At 40.9% G+C, this 22,610-nt stretch overlaps 1 protein-coding gene across 3 annotated transcripts in view; it reads right to left on the bottom strand.

Annotated features, from left to right (window-relative positions):
• Positions 1-19,089, bottom strand: part of Zfr (zinc finger RNA binding protein) — a 65,339-nt gene extending 46,250 nt beyond the window's left edge. For 2 of the 3 annotated variants that reach the window (XM_021182871.2, XM_029469398.1), the window contains exons 1-4: positions 18,946-19,089; positions 18,555-18,654; positions 1,807-1,830; positions 380-662 (exon numbers count right to left, since the gene is read on the bottom strand). In XM_021182871.2, the coding sequence (XP_021038530.1) occupies positions 380-662; positions 1,807-1,830; positions 18,555-18,654; positions 18,946-18,982 (444 nt within the window). In that variant the 5' untranslated portion in view covers positions 18,983-19,089. The remainder of the gene's footprint in view (positions 1-379; positions 663-1,806; positions 1,831-18,554; positions 18,655-18,945) is intronic. The other variant, XM_021182872.2, reaches the window with a different exon arrangement.
• Between the last annotated feature and the right edge of the window lie 3,521 nt (positions 19,090-22,610).

Raw genomic sequence — 22,610 nt, 5'->3', positions numbered from 1 at the left:
AAAACATACTATATATTTAATTTTTCTTACATCCAGGAGCTTCAAACTACCCTATCTCTGATGGACAAGTAGTGCCCACTTGAATAAACAAAGAACATAGTCCCTGTATAGTTTCTTTTTTCCAAAAACTTAAGGGTAAAATGAAAGCATTTTATCTATGATTTGTGTAAAACTTTTTAAAAAACTAAACAAACACATATAAATGTGTATAGTAGGGTAAAACTAGCAAAGGAAAACTTACATAAAATTCACTGCAAAGAAATTTTCTCCATCACTGCAAGTACATTTACAAGTACTGGCTTTGGCCTTCTATCATAGCGAACCCATTAGATGCATGTGTTAAGGCTACTGAACTCGACAGTTTGGTTTTGGTTTTTACCTGGTAGTTCTGTGTAGTAGCTGGGGGTGGTGGTGGTGGTGCTTCTTGTTGCCTCTGGGTGTAACCATAGTCGGTTGCTGTGTGTGCAGTGGGGTAGCCTCCATATGCAGCAGCTGTTGCAGCAGCTGCAACAGCAACTGGAGCAGGCCTGGCAACTGCAACGGTGGCGGCTGCTGGTGCGTAAGCAGCAGTAACTGTGTGAGCAGCTACTGGAGCCTGATGGACAGTGTAGCTAGCAACTGTAGTTGGATGGGAATAGGCTACACCCGAAGCTGGCTGCTGGCTATAGTGTGAAGTAGAAGAATAAATACAATAATTTAATTTTAAAATCAAGCAGTCACCTTAAAATTATTTATCAATTCAAAAACACAGAAATATGATTTAATTTTTAAGAATCACCTTAAAATGATCAATTACAAACCATATTTTTCAAGTAATATAATTACTGACTACAGAAGGCAAAGTATTTGAACTCAATACTTCCTAGTCAATACTGTTGTTATTGTTTTTTACATTTTCATTCCTTAATCACAATGTATATTCAAATATATTATACTTCAGATTATGAATCACACTGCAAAGCAAGAATATCAAAGATGAGGCACTAGGAAGTAAAAAACTTGAACCAAATTAGGAGTTTAAAAAAGCATTTTTACATATAAAGTTCATTATTTTATTTTATACATTAAAAAAAAAAACTCAACAAAAAGACCTTATACAACTTATAGTGAAATATATGATAAATCTTGTTTACACATAGCATTTCACTACACAAGTTCTTTTAAAATTTAATATAGGATTAAAGGGCTCTAAGGCAGATGCTGTGCAGTCGTCCCATTTAAGTCTCAAAAGGCAAAAGCATTTTCCAAAAACAGTAATCAAATGAATTTTCATCTAAAAATTTTTTTGGAATGTTACTTCTGTTACATAAAACATAAGTCATACAGATGTTATCACAAGATAGCATACTTTAGTTTTCATTAAAGGTTCTGAGCAACATACTCATCGTTTCACTTGCTAAGGCTGTACTACCAAGGTACACACGCCTTCTCAAAAGCAGGGACGCCCAGGAGCTGATATGTCTTGGCTGACAACAAGGTATAGTATGAGCCAACAGTTAAGAATAGCTGGGGGTGTGAACTGCTGACACAGCACCAATAAATGACAAGGATGACCCATGGGTTATAAAGCACACCATAGCCTGGACCCATGGGTTATAAATATAAAGCACACCGTAGCCTGGCCTCAGGTGCACGGCAGCAGAGGAAGCACAAGTATTTGGGCCACCATATTTATATTATGGAAAACACTGAACTACTAAAATGTGACCAAAGGGAATGTGAATCTTATAGATAAGGATTTTATTTCTTATTAAAATGGAAGAGTCTAGAAAAGGTGATAGCTGCCTTCTAAAAGAAGACACTTACTCCATGCTGCTCCAGAGAACAGAACTAGAACCAACAGATGGAAGTTACAGGGTGCCAGATTTCAGTCCAATATGAAAAAGAAAACAAAAAACAAAAAACAAACAAAAAACTTAGAGTCCAAAGAAAATCAAATTTTAATTGGATGAAGCTCCCATATTTTAATTAAAACTAGCTAACACTTCTACATATATGGCAATTACAGAAAAGGAAAGATAAGCTCATATTTTTACGGTGGAAAATCTGTCTAAAACTAACATTTCATTTCTTATGGATATGACTTTTTAAAAAATTTTATTCTTTTTTTTTTTTTTGGTTTACTCTGCAGCGTTGGGATTGAAATTAGAGCTTCACACACAGTAGGTGAAGTCCCTACTAATAAGCTATATTCCAAGCCTCAATTTGATAGTTTTTTGTTTTTAAAGATTATGTGTATGTGGAGGCTAGTCTTGTGACATGTGGAAGTCAGAGAGATTTCTGTGGAGTTGATTCTCTTTTACTTTTATGTGGATTCAGGGCCTCTGACTCAGATCATCTGAAATTTTATCTTCCTGATGGCCCATGATTGGATACTCTTTAGAGAACAGACTCCCATAAACTGTGCCCTGATTTCCACATACATGCTGTGGCTCATGGTGCTGCCTTCCCATCAGAAAAAAAAAAGTGTGTGTGTGTGTGTGTGTGTGTGTGTGTGTGTGTGTGTGTCTCAGTTGGCGCCGCAGTGCCTGCCTATCTAATATCCTATAAACCCAGGCTCAATACTCAGCATCTCATACAGCTGGTGTGGAGAGACAACTGTAACCCAAACACTGGAGAACTGAAGACGGGAATCAATCACATAGTCAAGATCACTCCTGGTTACAGAAGAACTAGTTCCAAACACTAAAACACAAACATACCAAGTCTATCAAATTTGTAGTAAACATTTAACTAGTAAGACTTGATTTTACACACACACACAAAACACTGTCTAAAGAGGAAACTGGTTATTTTTAAATTCAGATGTAGCCTTGGATTCTCATATTATTATACTTTGGTATGTGTAGGAGGCTGGCTCCAGGTCAGAATAACATGATTAATAAAAACAACCCAACAATGCTCAATTTCTTGCATAAAAGGGCACAGTTCTCAAGAGCTAGGAATGTAGCTCAGTGGTACAGCCTCTTGTTTGACACATGAGAAGGCCCTTGTAGAATCCTTTGCAAAACATCACATCCAACACTGTAGATCTCATGTTCATATTACATATATTAATGAAAATGCCATGTAAACAACTATAGTTTAGGAAATAACAGAGGACAACAAAAACACCTATAATGCTCATTAGAACAAACCAAATCATCTAGTCTTTATTCATAACGCAGAGCCTGCACATACACAGTCAACTGCAATTATCAACATTTCTTGATTCTAAATGTTGTTATATAAGACAAAAGTAGGTGGGAATGGAATGGAAACAAGTCAACGGTAGGCAACTTGACTTATATTACCTGATCCTAACCCTTAAGAATGCATGTGACTCAGGGAAGAAGACCATAGGCTTGTTTATGTCTCCTGTCTCAGTGAAATTATTCATATTATTTCTGTACTCTTCCAACTGTCTCAATCTGAATAATGAAGTCCTTTCCCAAGTACTTTATAAAAATGATGCTGGGGTACTAAGCAATTATTATATATACATTCCCAGGGCGTCCTTACCCAGTTCAGTTTCACATATCCAGGTCACTATAACTCATTATCTGGACTGAAACTGCAATGCCTTCTTGTTGCTGTCTTGAGACAGGCTCCTGCATCCCAGATTGACCTTGAACTTACTATGTAGCTAGGGAAGACCCTGAACCCCCCAACCCCTCATTCTTGTGCTTTAGTCTTTGGTGTGCTGGGGAACCCAACTCTAGTTTTTCCCACAGTACAAGCAATCTATCAACTGAGCGACATCATTAGCTCCTGGAACTATCAAATGCATTATGCAGTCCCAATTCTGAGGGTAGCTGAGCTGACTTTTGTTCAAATTAAAGACTATTATATTATTGTAATAATACCTTAAATATCAGAAAATTATAGTAGTCTAATCAAACACACAGAGGCCAATAAATTTACTTTAAAAATTCAGGTCAAAGACCAGGGGTGAAGCCCAGTGTGAGAGAGGCCCTGATTTTGACCCCTAAGGAAGGATAGGTTAAGTCAACACCAAGTTCAAAATCGCAAGTTAAAATCAAGGGAATCTACCTATTTTATAGCAGTAAAATAAAAGGTATCATCTCCCTACATACAATGTAAAATTTAATTGACTTCAATCTGTAAAGACAAGAGCTTTTGAGTAATTATTTCTTGTGAATAATAGAATCTTATCAGCTTTAGTTGGTTTTAGAGGGAAACTAAATAGAAAATCAAGAAATTACTTTCTTGTTCTGTAGGATAAAAAGTAGGTGGGAACGGAGTTGAAACAAACCAACTAGGTAGGCAATTTGATTTATACTACATGATTCTAACAGTTAATGATGCATGTGACTCAGGGTTGATGCCTCCTGTTTCAGTGAAATCATTATCTCTGTACTCTGGGTATGTAAGTTGGGTATGGTGGATCATGCTTTCAACCCAGCCCACAGGTGGTAGTAGTAGCAAGCAGATCTCTCAGAGTTTGAGACCAGCCTGGTCTATGAAGCAAGTTCTAGGACAGCCAGGGCCACACAAAGAAACCTTGTCAACACTGCCCTCCAAAAACATACAAAAAAACCCTCCCAAATATTAATAAAATAAGTCCAAACATTAATAAGAGTAAGTACACAAAAGGGGCCGGGGAGATGGCTCAGTAGTGAAGAGAGAGCACTTGTTCGCTCTTCCAGAGGACCTGGGTTTGATTCCCAGTCTCTCTCTACCTGATGGCTTACAACTTATCTGTAAAATCAGGGGATCTCTTCTGGCTTTGGAGAGCACTGGGCACATAAGTGGTACACAGATACAAGGAAAACACCCAAATACATTGAATTGAAAAGAAAAGAAAAGAAAAGAAAAGAAACACTTCAAGAGTTACTGACCTAAAAGAGGCTACTTTCCTCTACTTAAATAAAACATGGAAAAGAAACTAGGCAAGGTAGTGTACACCTGTAAAGTCAGTACTTGGAGGTGGAAGCTAGAGGATCAGGAACTCAAGGTTATTCTCAGTGATGTACAAGTTCTAGATACCCTTGACTACATGAGATCCTGCTTGAAACCACTTAAAAAAGTAACAGAAGAAAGTACATAAGCCAGGAGTGGTGGTGCACACCTTTAACCCCAGCACTCGGGAGGCAGAGGCAGGAGGATTTCTGAGTTCGAGGCCAGCCTCGTCTACAAAGTGAGTTCCAGAACAACCAGGGCTACACAGAGAAACAAAAAAAAGTACCTAAAGAATTATTAATGTCAAACTGAAAATTTCTCCACATTCTTGGATTTACTCTGGATGATAATGAACACTTTCATTACCTGCTTATCAGAAAGTAAGCTAGAAGCCATGAAATAGTTCTTTAAAGTGGGCATGTGGTACACGCTTTAAATTAAACCCCCAGCTCATAGGAGGCAGAGGAAAGGAGGACCTTCACTCTGGTCTACACAGAGACCCAGGTCAGACAGGGATAGAGAGAGAGGCTACATATAAATAAATAAATAAATACCATTTTTCAGGCAGCTTTGCTGCTTTCTTCACTAAAATAACTTAAGAGGGGCTGATAATTCATTATCAGGTATTTAAAGGAAGCAGATTCTCAACTACAAAGCAGGTAAGTCTGACAGTGCAGGAAATAAATATCCCAAAATAGCACAATTTTTAAAACCTCTAATTTGGGTCATAAAACAAGAACTTCACACTAGTCAGAAGATAAGACTATGAAATAATATAAGATAAAGAGGAATATTCATAAAATAAAGATTAAAATGTGAAAGAAAAAGAGGTCCAATATCTAACTAGAAAAAAATTCTAAAAATAAAACAAACAAACAAGTGAATGAAATTAAGAAAAATTTCCACTACTAAAGGCAAGCATATTTTCAAATTCAATCACCCAACCTACTACAAGAAAACCAAAGAACCAAACTTGGAAACATTTTTCAATTTTTAACACAAAAGAAGTATAGTTTACAGTTAGTAATCAGATACTAGTGGGCCATAGACAATGTGGTAATAATGTCTTCAGAATCCAAGGGGAAAAGATTATTCTATACAAGTCTATGCCCATCTTAACTATGGAGAGTACGTACTTTTTATTAAAAGACATCTGAGGCAAACTTTTCCTATTGTATACCTTTTCCTAGGAAGCTACAAGAAATGTATTCGGACTAAACAAAATATAAAACAAGTTAACAGATTTTGCAAATTTGGAGAAAGATGAAAGCCAGATCAACAGTTATGCAGCAGGCAGAGACAAGGGTAAGATCAATGGTTTAGAATCAAACGACTTACAAAACCTGTAACAGAAAAGATGCCCAGGAAGACCAAAAAACCCAAACGTCTCAAGATACAATCACTAGGCCTGGTGATACATGCCTATAATCACAGCACTAAAGAGGTAGAGGATAAGATAATTGGTTCAAATTCATCATTGACCACATAGCTTCAGATCCTTGTCATAAACAAATGATCAAGAATAGTTAGCCAGCACAAAATAGAGCCCATGTTTTGTTGTGGGCTTTTTGTTTCCTTTTGGTTTTGTCTGTATTAGTCTTTGATTAGAAAAGAGAGAAGCAGGGAGATGAAGTTGGGTGGATAGGGAAGTGGGGAGATCTGAGAGGAGTTGGGAAAAGTAAAATAAATGATCATCAAACAATTTATCCCATATATTCGAGTTGGATCATGTTAGGGTCTAAGTACTACTCAAAGTGATCTACAAATTCAGTGTGGACAAAATTCCAATGACTTTTTGCAAGAACAAAAAAAAAAAAATCCATTTTAAAATATACATGAATCTTAAGGGAACCCCAACAGCTAAACAACGTTCAAAATGGACAAAGTACATAAATATAAATACATAAATCTTTTTAAAAATGGACAAAAATACGATATTTATCTTGAGTAGATATAAATAAATGGCGACAGAGCCTATGAAAACATGGAAAAAATCTACTAATCATAAAAGAAATGCAAATCAAAAGTACAATGAGGGATTTTCTCACGTCCACAGGAATGAGTTTTATAAAAACAAGTGTTTGAGGCATCCATAAAAGTTTAAGAAATGAAAAAATAAGCTAGGGCTGGTGAGATGGCTCAGTGGGTAAGAGCACCCGACTGCTCTTCCAAAGGTCCAGAGTTCAAATCCCAGCAACCACATGGTGGCTCACAACCATCTGCTACGAGATCTGGCGCCCTCTTCTGGAGTGTCTGAAGACAGCTACAGTGTACTTACATATAATAAATAAATCTTTAAAAAAAAAAAAAAAAGAAAAGAAAAAATAAGCTAACATTTGATCCAGCAACCCATTTGTGTATGTGTGTGTGTGTGTGAGAGAGAGAGAGAGAGAGAAAATCAAGAACAGTGTCCAAGCTGACTATATATTCAGTACTATTAACAAAAGCCAAGAGATACACACAACACAAACTGTTCACCAAGAGAGGAAGGAAAAGATATGATATATCCATATAGTAGCATATGTTTAATCTTTAAGAGGAAGGAAATTCTATTGTATGGTTGCAACATGGATGAATTTTAAAGATGCTATAGTAATATAAGTGAAAAAGCCAATTTTCATGACAATGTAAATTTTTTATAATTTTTCAAAGTAGCTATCATTCTGTAAGGAGGTGAAGACCTACATATAAAAATCAATGACCTGCTTTCTTTCTTTCAGGTAATTTTGCTAAAACAAGCCCCCTACTCCCGTACCCCAAAATACATGAAAAAACAACCCAAAACTCCAAACTGAACATTTGTCTATCAATGTAGCTGCATTAACATCTTTTGTCAGCTGCCAACAAGTGGTCACAAAAGACTACCATACTTTCAGACATGCTAATTCTGAAAGAATGGGCAGTTCAGAAGTGGTAGGACCCAATTTTTGTTTGTAGTGAAGGTTGCACAAATAACATTTTCTGTGCTGCAGAGATATGAAAAAAATTAGAAAGCTTTGGGGGGGAGGGGGATGTAGTGTGCGTGCCTGTGTGCATGTGTGTTTGACTGACAGGGTTTTATTACTAGCTTGAACCTCACTGTGTAAAAGCAGGCTACCCTGGAACTCCCAAAGATCTGATAGCCTCTTCCTCTAAGCCCTGGAATTGGTGTGCCCCACCACCTTTTTAAGGGAGAACCATAAGAAAACTTTTCCTCTTAGTGATAACTCTGGGTAAAGAAAAGAAAAATCTTTAACTACAAGACAACTCCTTAGGGCTGGAGAGATGACCCGGGGGTTAAGAGCACTGACTGCTCTTCTGAAAGTCCAGAGTTCAAATCCTAGCAACCACATGGTGGCTGACAACCATCCGTAATGAGATCTGATGCCCTCTTCTGGTGTGTCTAAAGACAGCTACAGTGTACTTTACATACAATAATAAATAAATCTTTGGGCTGGTGCAAGTAGGGCTGGAGCAAGTGGGGGGCCAGAGAAAGCAGAGGTCCTGAGTTCAATTCCCAGCAACCACATGATGGCTCACAACCATCTGTACAGCTACAGTGTACATATATACATACATACATACATATAATAATAAATAAATCTTTAAAAGAAAAAAAAAGGCAACCCCTTGGAAATCACTTATGACCAAGATCTTAATCACCAGTAAGTTAGCTTAATACAATCTTACACTGCCATTATTTTATGGGCTACAAACTATCCTCCCAGAAATGTTGCAGATGTGGTTACAACCGACAGCAAAGCTCAAAAATAAATGATAAGAACCACAATTTCCAAAAAGAAGTAAGTTTTGATGAACAGGAGTTGGGTGAGTTATTAAATACATTTAAAGAAATAAAAGAATACCAAGTTTAAGATCAAACAATAAGAGATGGATCAAAACTAATCAGGTGGGCCAGATAAGATGGCACAGTGCCATCTTCCACCAAAACCTGACAGTTTGAATTCTAACCCTGGGACTCACGTTAAAGGGAGAGAACTGACCCCCATTAAGATCCACTGATCTCCACATATATACAAATAATAATTTAAATTTAATTTAAAAAAATTAAAAAGTAAGTCAGATAGCAGGGTGTGGTGGCACACGCCGGTAATCCTAGCACTAAGGAGACAGACAGAGGAGGATCTCTGTGGGGTCCAGACCAGCATGGGCTGTGTATCAAGCAGAGCAACCAGGACCACAGGGAGAGACATCGTTTCAAAAAGCCAAAGAATTAAGAAACAAAAAACAAAACCACAAAAACCAGAGGAAGAAGGCCCTGCACTATGCAATCCTTAGTACCTGAGTGGCTGAAAGACGACTGCCACAAATTCAAGGCCAGTATGGAACATTAGGAGTTCAAAGCTGGTCTTGGGAGCTGTATTATTAAGATACTATATCAAAAAACAAACAGAAAAAAGGCCAGTGAACTTTCAAAGGAATCAAGCATAACTTTCAAAAATGCAATACATAAAAACTGCAATTAGAAACCCAGGTTCACATAACTGACTACACATAGTTGGCTAAAAAATTAGTGAAATGGAAAATACCTACAATTACTCAGAACATATAAAAGCAAAGAAACAACAACAAAAAAACCCCACTAACAGTAAAAAGTCCTGGAGGACAGAAAAGAATGTTAATTTAACCACCTGGTATTACAAATAGAGAAAAACAAGAAATATTAAAGAGAGTATTTTTTTTTACTGCAATAACAATGTTCAGATTTAGGAGCCCTAACAATCCCAATTCACAGCAACATACCTAAAAGAAAGACAGTAAGCACCAAAGGCAATGAGGAGCTCCCTAAGGCACAGGGAAACAAGAGACTGAAGCCTGATGGTAGGAAGTGTTCTAAAGATGCTGAGTTTAGTTTTCCACTCCTGTTGAAACAAAATGTGTGTGTGTGTGTGCGGGGGGGGGGGTGTGTGTGTGTCAGATATCATTTCAATAACTTAACTTGCAAACATTATATGCCAAAGTACAGGGGAACATCAGGGCCAAAAAGTGGGAATGGGTGGGTAGGAAAGTGGGGGGGGGGGGGGGGGGGGGGGGCACTTTATGAAGAATGAGTGACTGCTAAGGTAGAAGCCAATTTTAATAACTCATCATAGACAGGCAGTGGTGGCACACGCCTTTAACCCCAGCATTCGGGAGGCAGAGGCAGGCCCATTTCTGAGTTCAAGGCCAGCCTGGTCTACAGAGTGAGTTTCAGGACAGCCAAGGCTATACAGAGAAACCCTGTCTCGGAAAAACAAACAAACAACAAAAAACCTCACCATAGGAGACAACAATTGTGCCCAGCAACAACTATATGGACTATACAACAGTCCAAAAAGCTGTTATTTGAAGTCCTTTAAACTATATTAAATAACTGAATAGCTCAAAAAAGAAACAAAGTATTAGTTATACTAAAAGCTGTTGGGTAATATAAAGTGCTTTATAACTGAATGCACCAAAAACCATTTCTTTTTCTTTCTCTTTCTTTCTCTCTTTCTTTCTCTCTCTCTCTCTCTCTCTCTTTCCTTTGGTTTTTCGAGACAGGGTTTCTCTGTGTAGCCCTGGCTGTCCTGGAACTCATTCTGTAGACCAGGCTGACCTGAACTCAGAAATCTTCCTGCCTCTGCCTCCAAAGTGCTGGGATTAAAGGCGTGCACCACCATCGCCTGGCCCAAAAACCATTTCTTAAACACTGACATTTCTTCAGAGAATGATGACTATTCACACTGATGAAAAAATAAAAACAGCCTCTCTAAGGGAGAAGAGATGGCTCAGTGGGTAAAGGCCCTTGTACTGGAGTCTGATCACTTGAGTCCAATTCCCAGGTCCTACATGATGGAAGGATTGTTTGGTCTTGTTTCTCTGGCTCTACCAAATGTCTCATAAGTCTGTAATTCATTCTTTTTGTTATTTAGTTATTCAAAACATGTTCCATGCCAGGCACCACACTTTCTCTGGTTTTATATATATTCTGCTTTAGCAGTAGATCACCAAACATGAGAATAGCCAGATTTATACTTCTAACCCTTATTCCTTTCTTGACCCCATTTGCAAACACCTCAGGAATAATGGCTAACACTTGTAAGAACTGTGAATTACTTCAAAAGTAATACTGAGTCAAAAAAAAAAAAAAAAAAAAAAAAGCCTCCTAGAATGATAATATTCTGTTTAAAGTGAGGGCTATGCAAGTATGCTTATTTTGACAGATTACCAAACTATCATATGTGTGTTTTTCTTTTTACATACACAATGTTTCAATGGGGTTTTTTGTGTGTTTTCTTAAGTTTTTGAAGACAATGTTTCTCTATGTAGCCCTGGCTGTCCTGGAATCCTGAGATCCACCTGTCTCTGCCACCTGCTGGCATGAAGGACTTGCACCACCATCTAAAAGTCTTCTTAAAGACTTTTTATTATTTTTTAAGACATATTAAAAAAGATTTTATGTGTATGGGTATTGCCTCAGGAGGCTAGAAGAGAGTACTGGATCCCTGGAAACTAGAGTTTGGGATGTTTCTAAATCATTACTATGTATGTGAGTTCTAGGAACCGAACACCGGTCCTTTGGTCCTTTTGCAAGAGCAGCAAATGCTTTTAACTGCTCAGCCATCTCTTCAATCCTCCATTTTTACTATATGCACACACACACACATACATGTATATACATACATATTACACACGTGTAGATACATACACACACACAGAGTTATGTGTACCTTAGGAAGCCAGAATACCCTGTTAGATCTCCTGGAGGTGGACATCAGCTGATGGGGTGCTGAGAACTGAACTGTGGTGTTTCACCTGCTGAGTAATCTCTGTAGACTTCCATGAAAATGTTTTAAAAGCCAGGTATGATGGATCACACCAAGCTGAGGCAGCAGGATTAAGTTTGAAGGTAGCTGGACTAGATGATGACTTTCCAGGCCAGCCTAGACCACAGAATAAAACTGTTTCCAAATAAAGTAATACTTTAAGTCTTATCTTCCAATTTTCTATTTTAGCACTTCCTGAAAAGTCAAGAATGGTGGCTGAAACATAGCTCAGACATTAACAGCATCTGATGCTCTTCAAGAAGATCCAGGTTTGGTTTTCTGCACCCCCGTCATTCATATAGCTCAAGACTACCTATAACTCCAGTTCCAGGGGGTCCATCTGCTCTCCATGGGCACCTGCTCATATTCTCTCATACTCTCTCTCTCTCTCTCTCTGCCCCTGCACACCAGTGGATGTGGGCATATACACTCTAAGTCTTAAAAAGTTACTGTGACTACAGCACAGCTATTTGTATGAAGCTACATCTGTCTCCATCTTTGAGCACAAGTGTAAAATTAATTTGATCTCTATGCATTAGGAGCTACTCTTCACAGGACTTTATCAAACATGGAAAGATGCCATACTTGAAAGATCATCTTAATCTTGGGCTCTAACAGAGTGGTGCCATGAACAATTTATGGACAAGGACAGTGTTAACTCTTCAATCTTTACTACGTAGATTAAAAATGTATGTAATTCTAATACTGCCAGTTACTGCATTTCTAAACCCAAGGACTCACTTATTTCACCCTCTATCATTTCATAGTAATAATGTAGCCAGCTGCGTGACAAACAATTACCTTTATTTTAAGCATTCTATATATGAAACATTCTAACTCATCTATATAAGCTTGGCTCTATCTCTAAACTCTTTAATCTAGTGATCTATTTTATTTTCCAAAGTCTTTTTTAATCATTTCTTACAAGATGTCCTAACTACTTTTAGGATAATCAGTGTTTCAATACAACCACTAAGACCCCTCTATCAAGTTACCTTGGGATTTTTAGAAATCCCAAGTCTAGGATTATATTAAGTATACTAGAGTTAACAGTTCTGATTTTTAAAAATTTTCATTAACATAACCTCTTTCTTATGACTATTCTTTTTTCTTTCTTTCTTTCTTTTTTTTTTTTAAGATTTCTTTATTTATTATATGTAAGTACACTGTAGCTGTCTTCAGATACTCCAGAAGAGGGCATCACATCTTATTACGGATGGTTGTGAACCACCACGTGGTTGCTGGGATTTGAACTCATGACCTTCAGAAGAGCAGTCAGTTCTCTTAACCACTGAGCTATCTCTCCAGCCCTCTTGTGACTATTCTTTGTACGTTTTTCTTAATGAGCCTTGCAGATTTCATTTGTTTTATTTCAATAGGTTTACAGCTATATATAAACATGGGCAATGCTGTGGATATAGATTAGATGTGGAGCACTGGCTTACATAAATAGGAGTTATTTGAAATTTAATAACTTAATAAAACATTGCTGTAGTAAGAATGTGAATTTGTTTGGTTGGCCTTGAATTTACTTGAGCTAGCTCTAGTACTGGGATAAGTATACACCACCGTATCCAACTCAAGGAAGTTCCTTTTTGTATGATTTAGCTACAGAAAATGGACTGAACTTACTGGTTCCCATTTTTGTGTGCGTGATGAACTGAATAATCATACCATCTGTAAAAAAATTTTTCTTCCTTCCCAAATGAATTGAAACTGAGACCTACCACTAATACTAACACCTATTTTATAACAATCATATGGCAGACATAAATTGGGAATCCATAAATTAAAAATCTACAGCATTGGTACACACTTTGCAAAAACCATTTTCTACACTAGGAAGTATTGTATTTAATCTTCACCTAAAGAAAAGAATGGGTAAAGAACTACACTCTTAGAAAAGTGAGTGGCTTGGCCAACAGACTGAAGAAATGGAGCTTAGATTCAAATGTAAGTTTAACTAGTTCTCAATTCAAATCCTTTTGTAACAACGTGCTACCCTAAAGGCGATGTAAAGGATACTTCCCATATACACTTCAATATTCTATACATGGTTATTCTGTCTTACTCTAACTCCCTTCCCCATTATACACTACACTTTAGGATTACACTCTAGGCCTTGGACATGCTATGCAAATGCTTATCCAGGTATTCCCAAGTCCTTTCAACTCACTCTCAAGGCTATTAGTAAAATATATAGAAAATTCCAGAATTCTAATAGCAACTATCCTTTTCCTTTTGTGTGTGTGTGTGTGTGTGGTAGCAACTTTATCATTTCAAACTCATATATGCATCCCAAGGGTCTCTGATTCAGCAATGGGAAAACTAATATAAGAAAGTTGGAAAAAAAAAAAAAAACAAACAGCCAAGTAAAGTTCTATCTTCATGATTGGTTTCAAAACCCATTCACCCGGGTTTTCTTTCTTTAAAGACAGTGTTATTAACTCTACACATTCAAGTACAAAGTATAAGAGAAAAAGCAAAACCCTAAAGTCACTGGCTAATCAGACCATGCAAGGTGATCGTTTGTCTGCCCAAATTATTTTAGTGATCTAAGACATGTCAACTCATTAGATGACCCGCTGCATCTTTTTGACTAGATTCTTAAATGCTCACCACAAATGTTAACACCTGGAGGCTGAGGCTGCAGGTCTCTAAGAGTCTTAAGAATAAGGGGAGTAATTATTTTGCACATTTATACAATCTTCATTCTTTGGATTCAATAAAATTGATAAGAATGGTAAAAATGTTTCCAAATGATTATTTAAATAGCAACTTTATTGAAGGTAGAGTATAACATTCAGACATCAATGATACCAAACGTTACAGCTAGGAAAATAAAACTAGTTTAAGTACCAGCTAAAGATTTTAGTTATCCAGAGAACACACAAGTATTTGACCAAATATGAAAATTACAAGAAATGTTTGAGGTTTTTCTCAAGAATAAGTGAAGAGAAAATGGCTGTTTAAAACACTAAAAGGTTGTATTTCTGCTCACTGGAGAATATAAATGACCTTTTTTATTACATATTTGTGTATCCCATATACCCCCTTTAGCTCAAGTACTGCTGGGAGTGATGGAACACACCTTTAATCCCAGCACTCAGGAAGCAGAAGCAGGCATTTCTTTGTGATTTCCAGGCCAGACAAGGCAACATGGTGAGACTTTGTCTCTTAAAAAAACAAAACAAAACAACAACAAAACAATCCCTGGAGTACTATGAGAAACTCATTGTCATTAAGAGGATGAAAAAAGTCTGTTATGAAAGCATCAGGATTTGCCAGCCCCCCCATCAAAAATTACCTTAGGGCCAGCAAGACAGGTAAGAGCACATGCCCTATAAGCCACATGACTCTGGTGGAGGGAATTGGATTTCTGTTGCAACCTCATCTCCACAGGTGAGCTGGATACATACATCACTGGGCATGGACACACATCCACAGGAAACAGTGTACAATAATAAAAAGAATTATGCTAATCTGAGTGTGACGCTAATAGAAGCTGGGAGATCAGTAGTTTTAAGTTATCTTTGGCTACAGAGTGAGCTCAAGGTTAGCCTGAGACTCTCATGAGACCCCCGACACAAAAAAATAAATAAAAACAAAAGGGAATCTGCTTGGTGTGATGGGAATACTTAAAAGCCCAACACCCAGAAGGTGGAAACAAAAAGACCTACAGTTCAAGGTTGAATGTGAGGCTAACATAGTCAACATGTTATCTTTGTTTTTTGAGTGTGTCCTCCCTTAGTTTTTTTCTTTTCTTTTTTTAAGAGAACAGTATACCTTCTCAACACGTGAGTTCTCCAACTAAACTCACTTTCTGCCATGAAGCCATCTTGGTTACCATTTTCCAGGGGAGAACCTGCTTTGTCTTGTGTCCCTCACCCATTAACTAAGCATCTTACCAGAAATATATAAACACATATACAGAACATTCAAAAAAATGTTTCAATTGGAAGCAAATCTTCAAAAAACCAAAACCAAAACAACAACAAATGGCATCCTAAGTTTACTTTGTCCTTAAAAAATATACAAAATAGGAAAACAGAAAGTGGGACCTTACAGCACAAAGATTGAATAACCACTCAACACAGAAATGTTCAGTATGAGTTATCACAAGTGAAGATAATCTATTTGGAACTTGCTTACAACATATCATACTAATTCTTTAGTATAGCATTACAAACACCAAACCTGGGGCTAGTGGGAGAGCAACTGCACATGCATGAAGAATCAGCATTCCACTTCCAGCATCGAGTACAGGGGAATCCAAGGGAAATTTAGTCAAATATATTGTATATTGATATGGCTAGGAAAGCTAAGAACTAGAATTGAGATTTTTGATGTTCACTCTGAGTTATCGATAGTCAATGACTGTGAAGCAACTTATCCATATGTAAAAGACTTAAAACACTTCCCCAAGTTTGAGATCTTTCAAATTAAGGAATACATATATATACATATATATGTTTATGTATATATATATATATATATATATATGCAAACTAAGCTTTTCCACCTATTAAAGTTCTATCATAACTGTTTTTAACTACAATCAACATTGTTAGTATTGTTACTTATTCATCTTCCTCAAACATTAGCATTATTGTACATGAATTCTTGTGTTTAAATACCAGTGATTTTCACATATGCCTCTGTAAAAAGACAAGAGTGTCTTAATAATTAGTTCTGGTGATACATGCAGTTAAAAAATCTACTTAAAAAAAAAAAGACTTATTTTACTTATATGAGTACACTGTAGCTGTCTTCAGACACATCAGAAGAGGGCTCTGGATCCCATTACAGATGGTTGTGGGCCACAATGTGCTTGCTGGGAATTGAACTCAGGACCTCTAGGAAGAGGAGGTCAGTACTCTTAACCACTGAGCCATCTCTCTATAACCAGGATTTACCAAGCTTACTTAAGCTGGTACTCAACATTCTTACAATACTGATTGGATTGAAATAATTTTAAAATATATAGGCCTGCATTATGAAAACAAAACAAAACAAAAAACTTTAAAGACTCCCAACATTCCTGCTCCCAGTTTTCAGTACCTAAACAGTTAAAATGCAAATCTGTCATTCATTGAATGCTAAGAAAACAGAAAAATATCGTACAAAATGAACAGAAAAATTTAATGGTTAAACACAGCATTTTCTAGAACACATGTTACTCATTAGCAATAGATTTATGGGCACAGAGGCCATTTCCTAAGAAAAAAGAAATTATTTTGTTTGACTATGTTTTCTCCCTTCACAAGACTTTGCTTGTTTCACATCTAAGTCTGTAAAACAAATAACACGTTAATGTCTGAAATGTCTCATGATTTTGCTCTGAAGATATAATTTCAGTCATTTTTCTCAGCACTGGCCTGAAGACTTTTAAGCCACCACCTTAAGATTGAGGCTTTCAACAATCAGTAAAATACCTATGTCAGTAATATAATAATTTACATTTTAACACCTCTTTTTTAAAAAATGGGGGCATTTCATCTATTTGATTGATAGATTTTTTTCTTTATCAGTAATATATAAAACAGTATCTCTTGTAGTAAATTGTATCATAGGATTCCCTAAAATGAAGTAATTTTTTTCCTTTAGAATTTTCGGCCCCTAATTATTAGCCAGTATCCCATTTTACAGAGGAAACTCAAAAAATATGTCCCAAGTGCCATAAAAATCACAAAGATACGGTTACTAAAATTTTGTTTTCCGATGAGCCTCTTTTAAATACATGACTCTCCTAAGGTAAATGGGATGAAAAAGCTATCTGAATTTAACCGTGATGATCCTAAATATGCTAAGGCACACATAAAGCTGTATGTTTACTGCATGAACCAAGCGACTGGCTGTCTTACTCTGATTCATGACAGTCCAATAACTACACGGTTAAAAGCCTCTTGTTTCTGAGATAAGATGTACAAGGAATTACAGCTACTTTAGCAATGACAGCTATCTGGAAGTAGAGGATTCATCCCAGGCACCACAACTACTCAGTATACAGTCACTGGCATTTTCTTTTTCCCCGGGCGGGGCGGGGGGCAGGGGGGAAGACCTCAAAGGAGAACCACCGACCGGTCCACTTGGAGCCGTCCTCAATGGCTCCAAGGGCTACACACGCATCATCTGCCCTAGGAACTTCGCACATCTTTTTCGGTCTAACAGCTAAACGATTCACAGGTGGTTGGCATATTTAACATCTCCGCGAGCAAGAAAACCCAAAGGGAATGAGATGGAGGCGATGACGCTGGCAAAGTGGCAGTTAATCTGAGGGGCTGGGGGCAGGGGGGTGGTTGGTGGCGTCGGGGACCCAGGGCCAAGGGAAGGTACCGACAAAGACCTGCTGTGTGATCTGGGCTCCGGGGGCGTCGCGGTAGAGGCCGCTGACTCCGCACTCGGCGCGAGGCCCCTGGGCTCACTCTCTCCCCATTCCCCGAGCCAAAGGGAAGATAAGAGGTGGGGGGTGACAGGGTGGAGGCGGGGACCCGGGAAGCCGAGGGGCCGCAGCGGGCCGCTCGGCTCCGCTCCAAGGCCGCGGGAGGCCATTTTACCTCCGGGGCCGTCCAAGGCCCTCCACGTCCCCAACCCCTCGGCCGTCATCCCTCCCCCGTCTCGGCCCCTCGCGGGGGCCGCTGTCCGCTGCCGGCCGGAGCCGGAGGCCGAGTGCGACAGGGCAGGGAAGGGCGGGTGTGGGGAGGGTGCTGGGGGCCCCCGGCCGCGCCTGCCGCGGGGACCCGGGCTCTCGGGGCGGTGCGGCGGGGGCGGGGGCGGATGCGGCCGCGGGGCCGGAGCGTCGGCGGGAGCCCGACCGCGGGGCGCGGAGGGAGAGGAAAAAGGGAGAAGGCGGGGAGCCGTTACCTATACTGGGCCGCAGCCGCCGCCGCCGCCGCCCCGCTGTGGGTGAATCCAAAGTAGTTGCCGGTCGCCATTTTGGCATCTTCCCCCAGCCGGCTGGGCACTGCGGCGGGCACGGAGAGTCAGGTCCCATGGCGGGAGGGCAGCCGTCAAGGGGTCGGGGCGCCGAGGGATGGCAAGGGAGAGAAAAGGGGCCGTGAGAAGCCGCCCTGGCCGGCGGGGACCGCGGCCGCGCCGCCGTCCGCCTCCCTCCCCGCACTCCCTCACTCACTCGCACGCCCGGGTGGCGGCCGCCGCCTCCTCCCCGGAGCTGGCCCCAACCCCCGCGCCTACCCGCCGCCCGGGGCCCGGGCAGGGCATGGCAGAGGCCTCCACGGACCACATTTAGACTCACCATAGGTGAAAGAAACTACAGGGCATATGGGAATCATGGGCTCGGGCTGCTGCTGCTGAACTCTGAACTCTCACCCGCTGCCTCCCTCCTCTGCCCCACTCCTCCTCAGCGGAGAACAGACCGCCGCCGCCGGCCGCACCGCGCAAGCGCGCTAGTGCGATGCATCCTGGGAGATGTAGTCCTTACGCCCCGCGCCAACCCCACCCCCCACCCCAACCCGGGGCTGGCGCAGGGCCCCCCGAGGAGCGGATTTCTGGGGTGCGGATGTGGGGTTCTCTCGTGGGACTACGGGCCCGGCCTTATCCTAAGCGATGGTGACTCGCACCCGCTGCAGGGAGGCTACAAGGCGGAGGAAGAGCGCCTCGCTCGGCCGCGGGGGAGTCGGGGAGCGTGACCAGATAGAATGACGTCTGTTGGCCTTTTCGCCGCCTTACTTTTTCACCGGTTTCCTTTACTTTTGCGGCTGCGTTTGTTCTCTGTTTCAGCCCTCCTCTCGCCTTTAATTTCCATTAACATTTGAGCTGGCCTAATTCCTGTTGCTTGTCACTGGCCTTTGGAAAGGGGAGGAGGCAACGATGGGGGGGGGGGGGAAGAGCAGAGGAAGTGCTGCACCAAGCATCTGCCCAGAACCCTGCCTGTCACAGGGGTCACACATTTTGCCAAGACCCCGCCCCACCTCACAGACAAGGAGCCTTTCAGGGTCATGTTGGCGGCCCCCAACAAGGTGTTGGGCGTTGTAGATGCTAGAAACGAAACGAGACATGTTGTAGGAGCAAAACAAAATCCCTGTTCACATGACACACTAGAGCCAAAAACATAGAAAATGTGGTGGGTGGGACTGGAGCATTAGGAATAAAAACAGGACAATGAAGATAAGGGGAGTTCGGGCGGTTAGGGCAAGCCCTGGAATAGAGACCTGACAGAAGCGAATAGAGACCTGACAGAAGCAAGAAAACCACCCAGGTAGCTACCTGGAGGAAGGGCAGTGGAGAAGTCTAGAGTATCAAGGAAGTCACTCTGGCTAGAACTGAGTGCGGGCGTGGGGGGTGGGGGTGGGGGGATGACCAGTTCAAAGGTCCTTGTGAGAGTGTTAGATTTCCTGGGTAGAGGGGCACACACCTATAAATCCCATCATTGGAGAGGCTGAGACAGGAGGATTTCCCAGGGTTCTAGACCTGCCTACACTACAGAGGGAGACAGTGTCTCAAAAAAGAAACTACCCACCTATCTGCTCCTTACCTGAGCTTCAAAAGAGTGCCAGGTCTCCCTGGGTCAGGATCGATACTTTATAAATAGTACTTTACTGCATGCAACTGTGTCTTCGTTACAGATGCTTTTCTGTTATCTCTGTATTTTCTCAGGCCATTTTCAGTCACCCCTCCCCTACCTCATACACCCATTTCTTTTCTACTGCTGGGGATGGAGCTGACCTGAGCTAGAGATCGTTTCTCTCTCTCTCTCTCTCTCTCTCTCTCTCTCTCTCTCTCTCTCTCTCCTTTAGTCAGGGTCTTGCTGGCTGGCCTGGAGACTGGCACTCACTATACTGCTTCCGCTGGGCTCTCCCTCCCCTTCCATCCCCCAGCCACTCCTGGACTGATTTCTGTCATCTTGCTCTTACCCTGCCTTCACCAAGGCATTGGAAGCGCTGCACCTCACCTCTTACCTGCCTCGTGGCCATCCAGCAGCCCCTGCTGCTTATCTCTTCTTAAGTCTGATGAGCCTTAAAATAGTCAGAGTGAATCAGAACTCACCCATGGAAATCAGCGCTTTAGTCTACCTAAGGCAAACAATGCCTCAGTCCTTACTGGCGACAACCCCCACACCTCCTACAACAGTACAGGTTCTGAGAACCTGCCTGGTTTGTCCTTTTTCTCATTTCAAAGAGAAAATGTAGAGCTTTGGGGGAAAATCAGTGTCATTGTTTTCGAGAACACTGATGGTTCCCAATTGTGTTGCTAAGGGGGAAAAAATCTCCTACATATGGGGCATTAGAACTGTGTTGAAAAGTGACTTGCCTTGAACTTCACGGAACAATGAAGTCTCTAGGCTAGCTAAGCAGCTAGCTGCTTCCCAAAACCTCACCACTAGTAAGCTATTTGCATTAAATGGGAGGAGAAAAGTCGGCTGGTAACTGTTGATTTCTTGAGGGCTGGCTTTCTGTTTGGCTGCTTGTCTTGAGAGGATAGAGTTACAGTGTTGATAACTTCTCCAGGAGAGAGCACTGGACTCGAAGTAGAAAGTGGCTTCTTGGTGGTGATGGTCCTTAGGGGTCTGGCAGGCTAGCCTATAGTAAGTACTTTAGCTTGCCCTCACCTTGTTTAGGAAAGATGTTTGGAGCAGACTGAAAGAAAAAAAAAAAAAAAAAAAAAAGATCTGGGTCTTGGGGGAGCTAGCAGTGGGATATTCTGATTAATGTTATTTAACTTTTTGGAATCTCTTAAGATAGGAATAACAGCATCTTCTTCATATGGGCCATTGAGATGGCTCAGCAGGTGAAAGTGCTTGCTATCAAGCCAAATGACCCTAGGCAGGTACAAAATGTCCCCTGCCCTTCCCTCTAGTGTCCACACATATACACAGACATACACTAAATAAAGAAGAAGAAGAAGTATTCTTCAGAGTGCTGTGGTAAGGGTCAGACGGGACTGATTTAAAGCAGCATCTAAACTTCTTATTAAAAACAAACCAAAACCAAACCTGGGACCCTGAGAGATGGCTTAGCAGGATTCAGGTGCTTGCTGTGCAAACATAGGAAGGCTCAAGTTTGACAGCTGAAACTCATGGAAAGGTGGAAGGAGCGAACTGACTCTACAAGGTTTCCTCTAACCTCTGCCTATGTCCATGGCATACACACAAGTATATCTCTGTCTGTCTGTCTACCTATCTGCTTGTGTAATACACACACACACCAAACAAGCAAGGCTGGATGTTCTTTTTAAAACCAACCTTCTAGTAAGTAAATACTCCATGCAGAATATCCACCTACAATCCAAGAACTTCATTATGGCTTCAAGCTTGAGGAGTATGTCATAGAATACCCAGCCAGGCCACACTGCAGCATACAATCCCCTGGGCTAAGAATAGAAAACAAACTTTGCCTGGAGCTGAGGATGTAACTGAGTTGGTAGAGCACTCCCTTGCCTAAGCTGGCATTCACTCAGGAAGCTCTGGCTTTAAGCCCCATCATCACATAAACTGAGCACAATTGATGACCCCTGTAATCTCAGCCCTGGAAAGATAGGAACAGGAGGTCAGACATTCAAGGCCATCCTTTGCTACACAGGAAGTTTGAGCCTGACCCAGGATACATGAGATCCTGCTTCCAAACAAAATAGCACCGGCAACAAATAAGCAACTGATTGAGATAGAGCCTCAGTCCATGGCGTGCTAGCATGCCAGCCAGAGTGCAGAGCCTCAGCACCCCATGGAAAAGCTTCAGTGGCCTGCACCTGCAGCCTCAGCTCTGCTGGGAGAAGGGCAGAAGTGGGACGCTACAGGAAGATCCCTGGGGCTCTCTGCCTAGCCAGTCCAATCAGAAGGACTCAGTTCAGCTGCAATTAAAAATAAAAAACCCAGCCGGGCGTGGTGGCGCACGCCTTTAATCCCAGCACTCGGGAGGCAGAGGCAGGCGGATTTCTGAGTTCGAGGCCAGCCTGGTCTACAAA

This window comes from Mus caroli, chromosome 15 (genome assembly GCF_900094665.2).
Source record: "Mus caroli chromosome 15, CAROLI_EIJ_v1.1, whole genome shotgun sequence".
Taxonomy (NCBI): Eukaryota; Metazoa; Chordata; class Mammalia; order Rodentia; family Muridae; genus Mus; species Mus caroli.
This window is presented reverse-complemented; position numbering and strand designations above follow the sequence as displayed.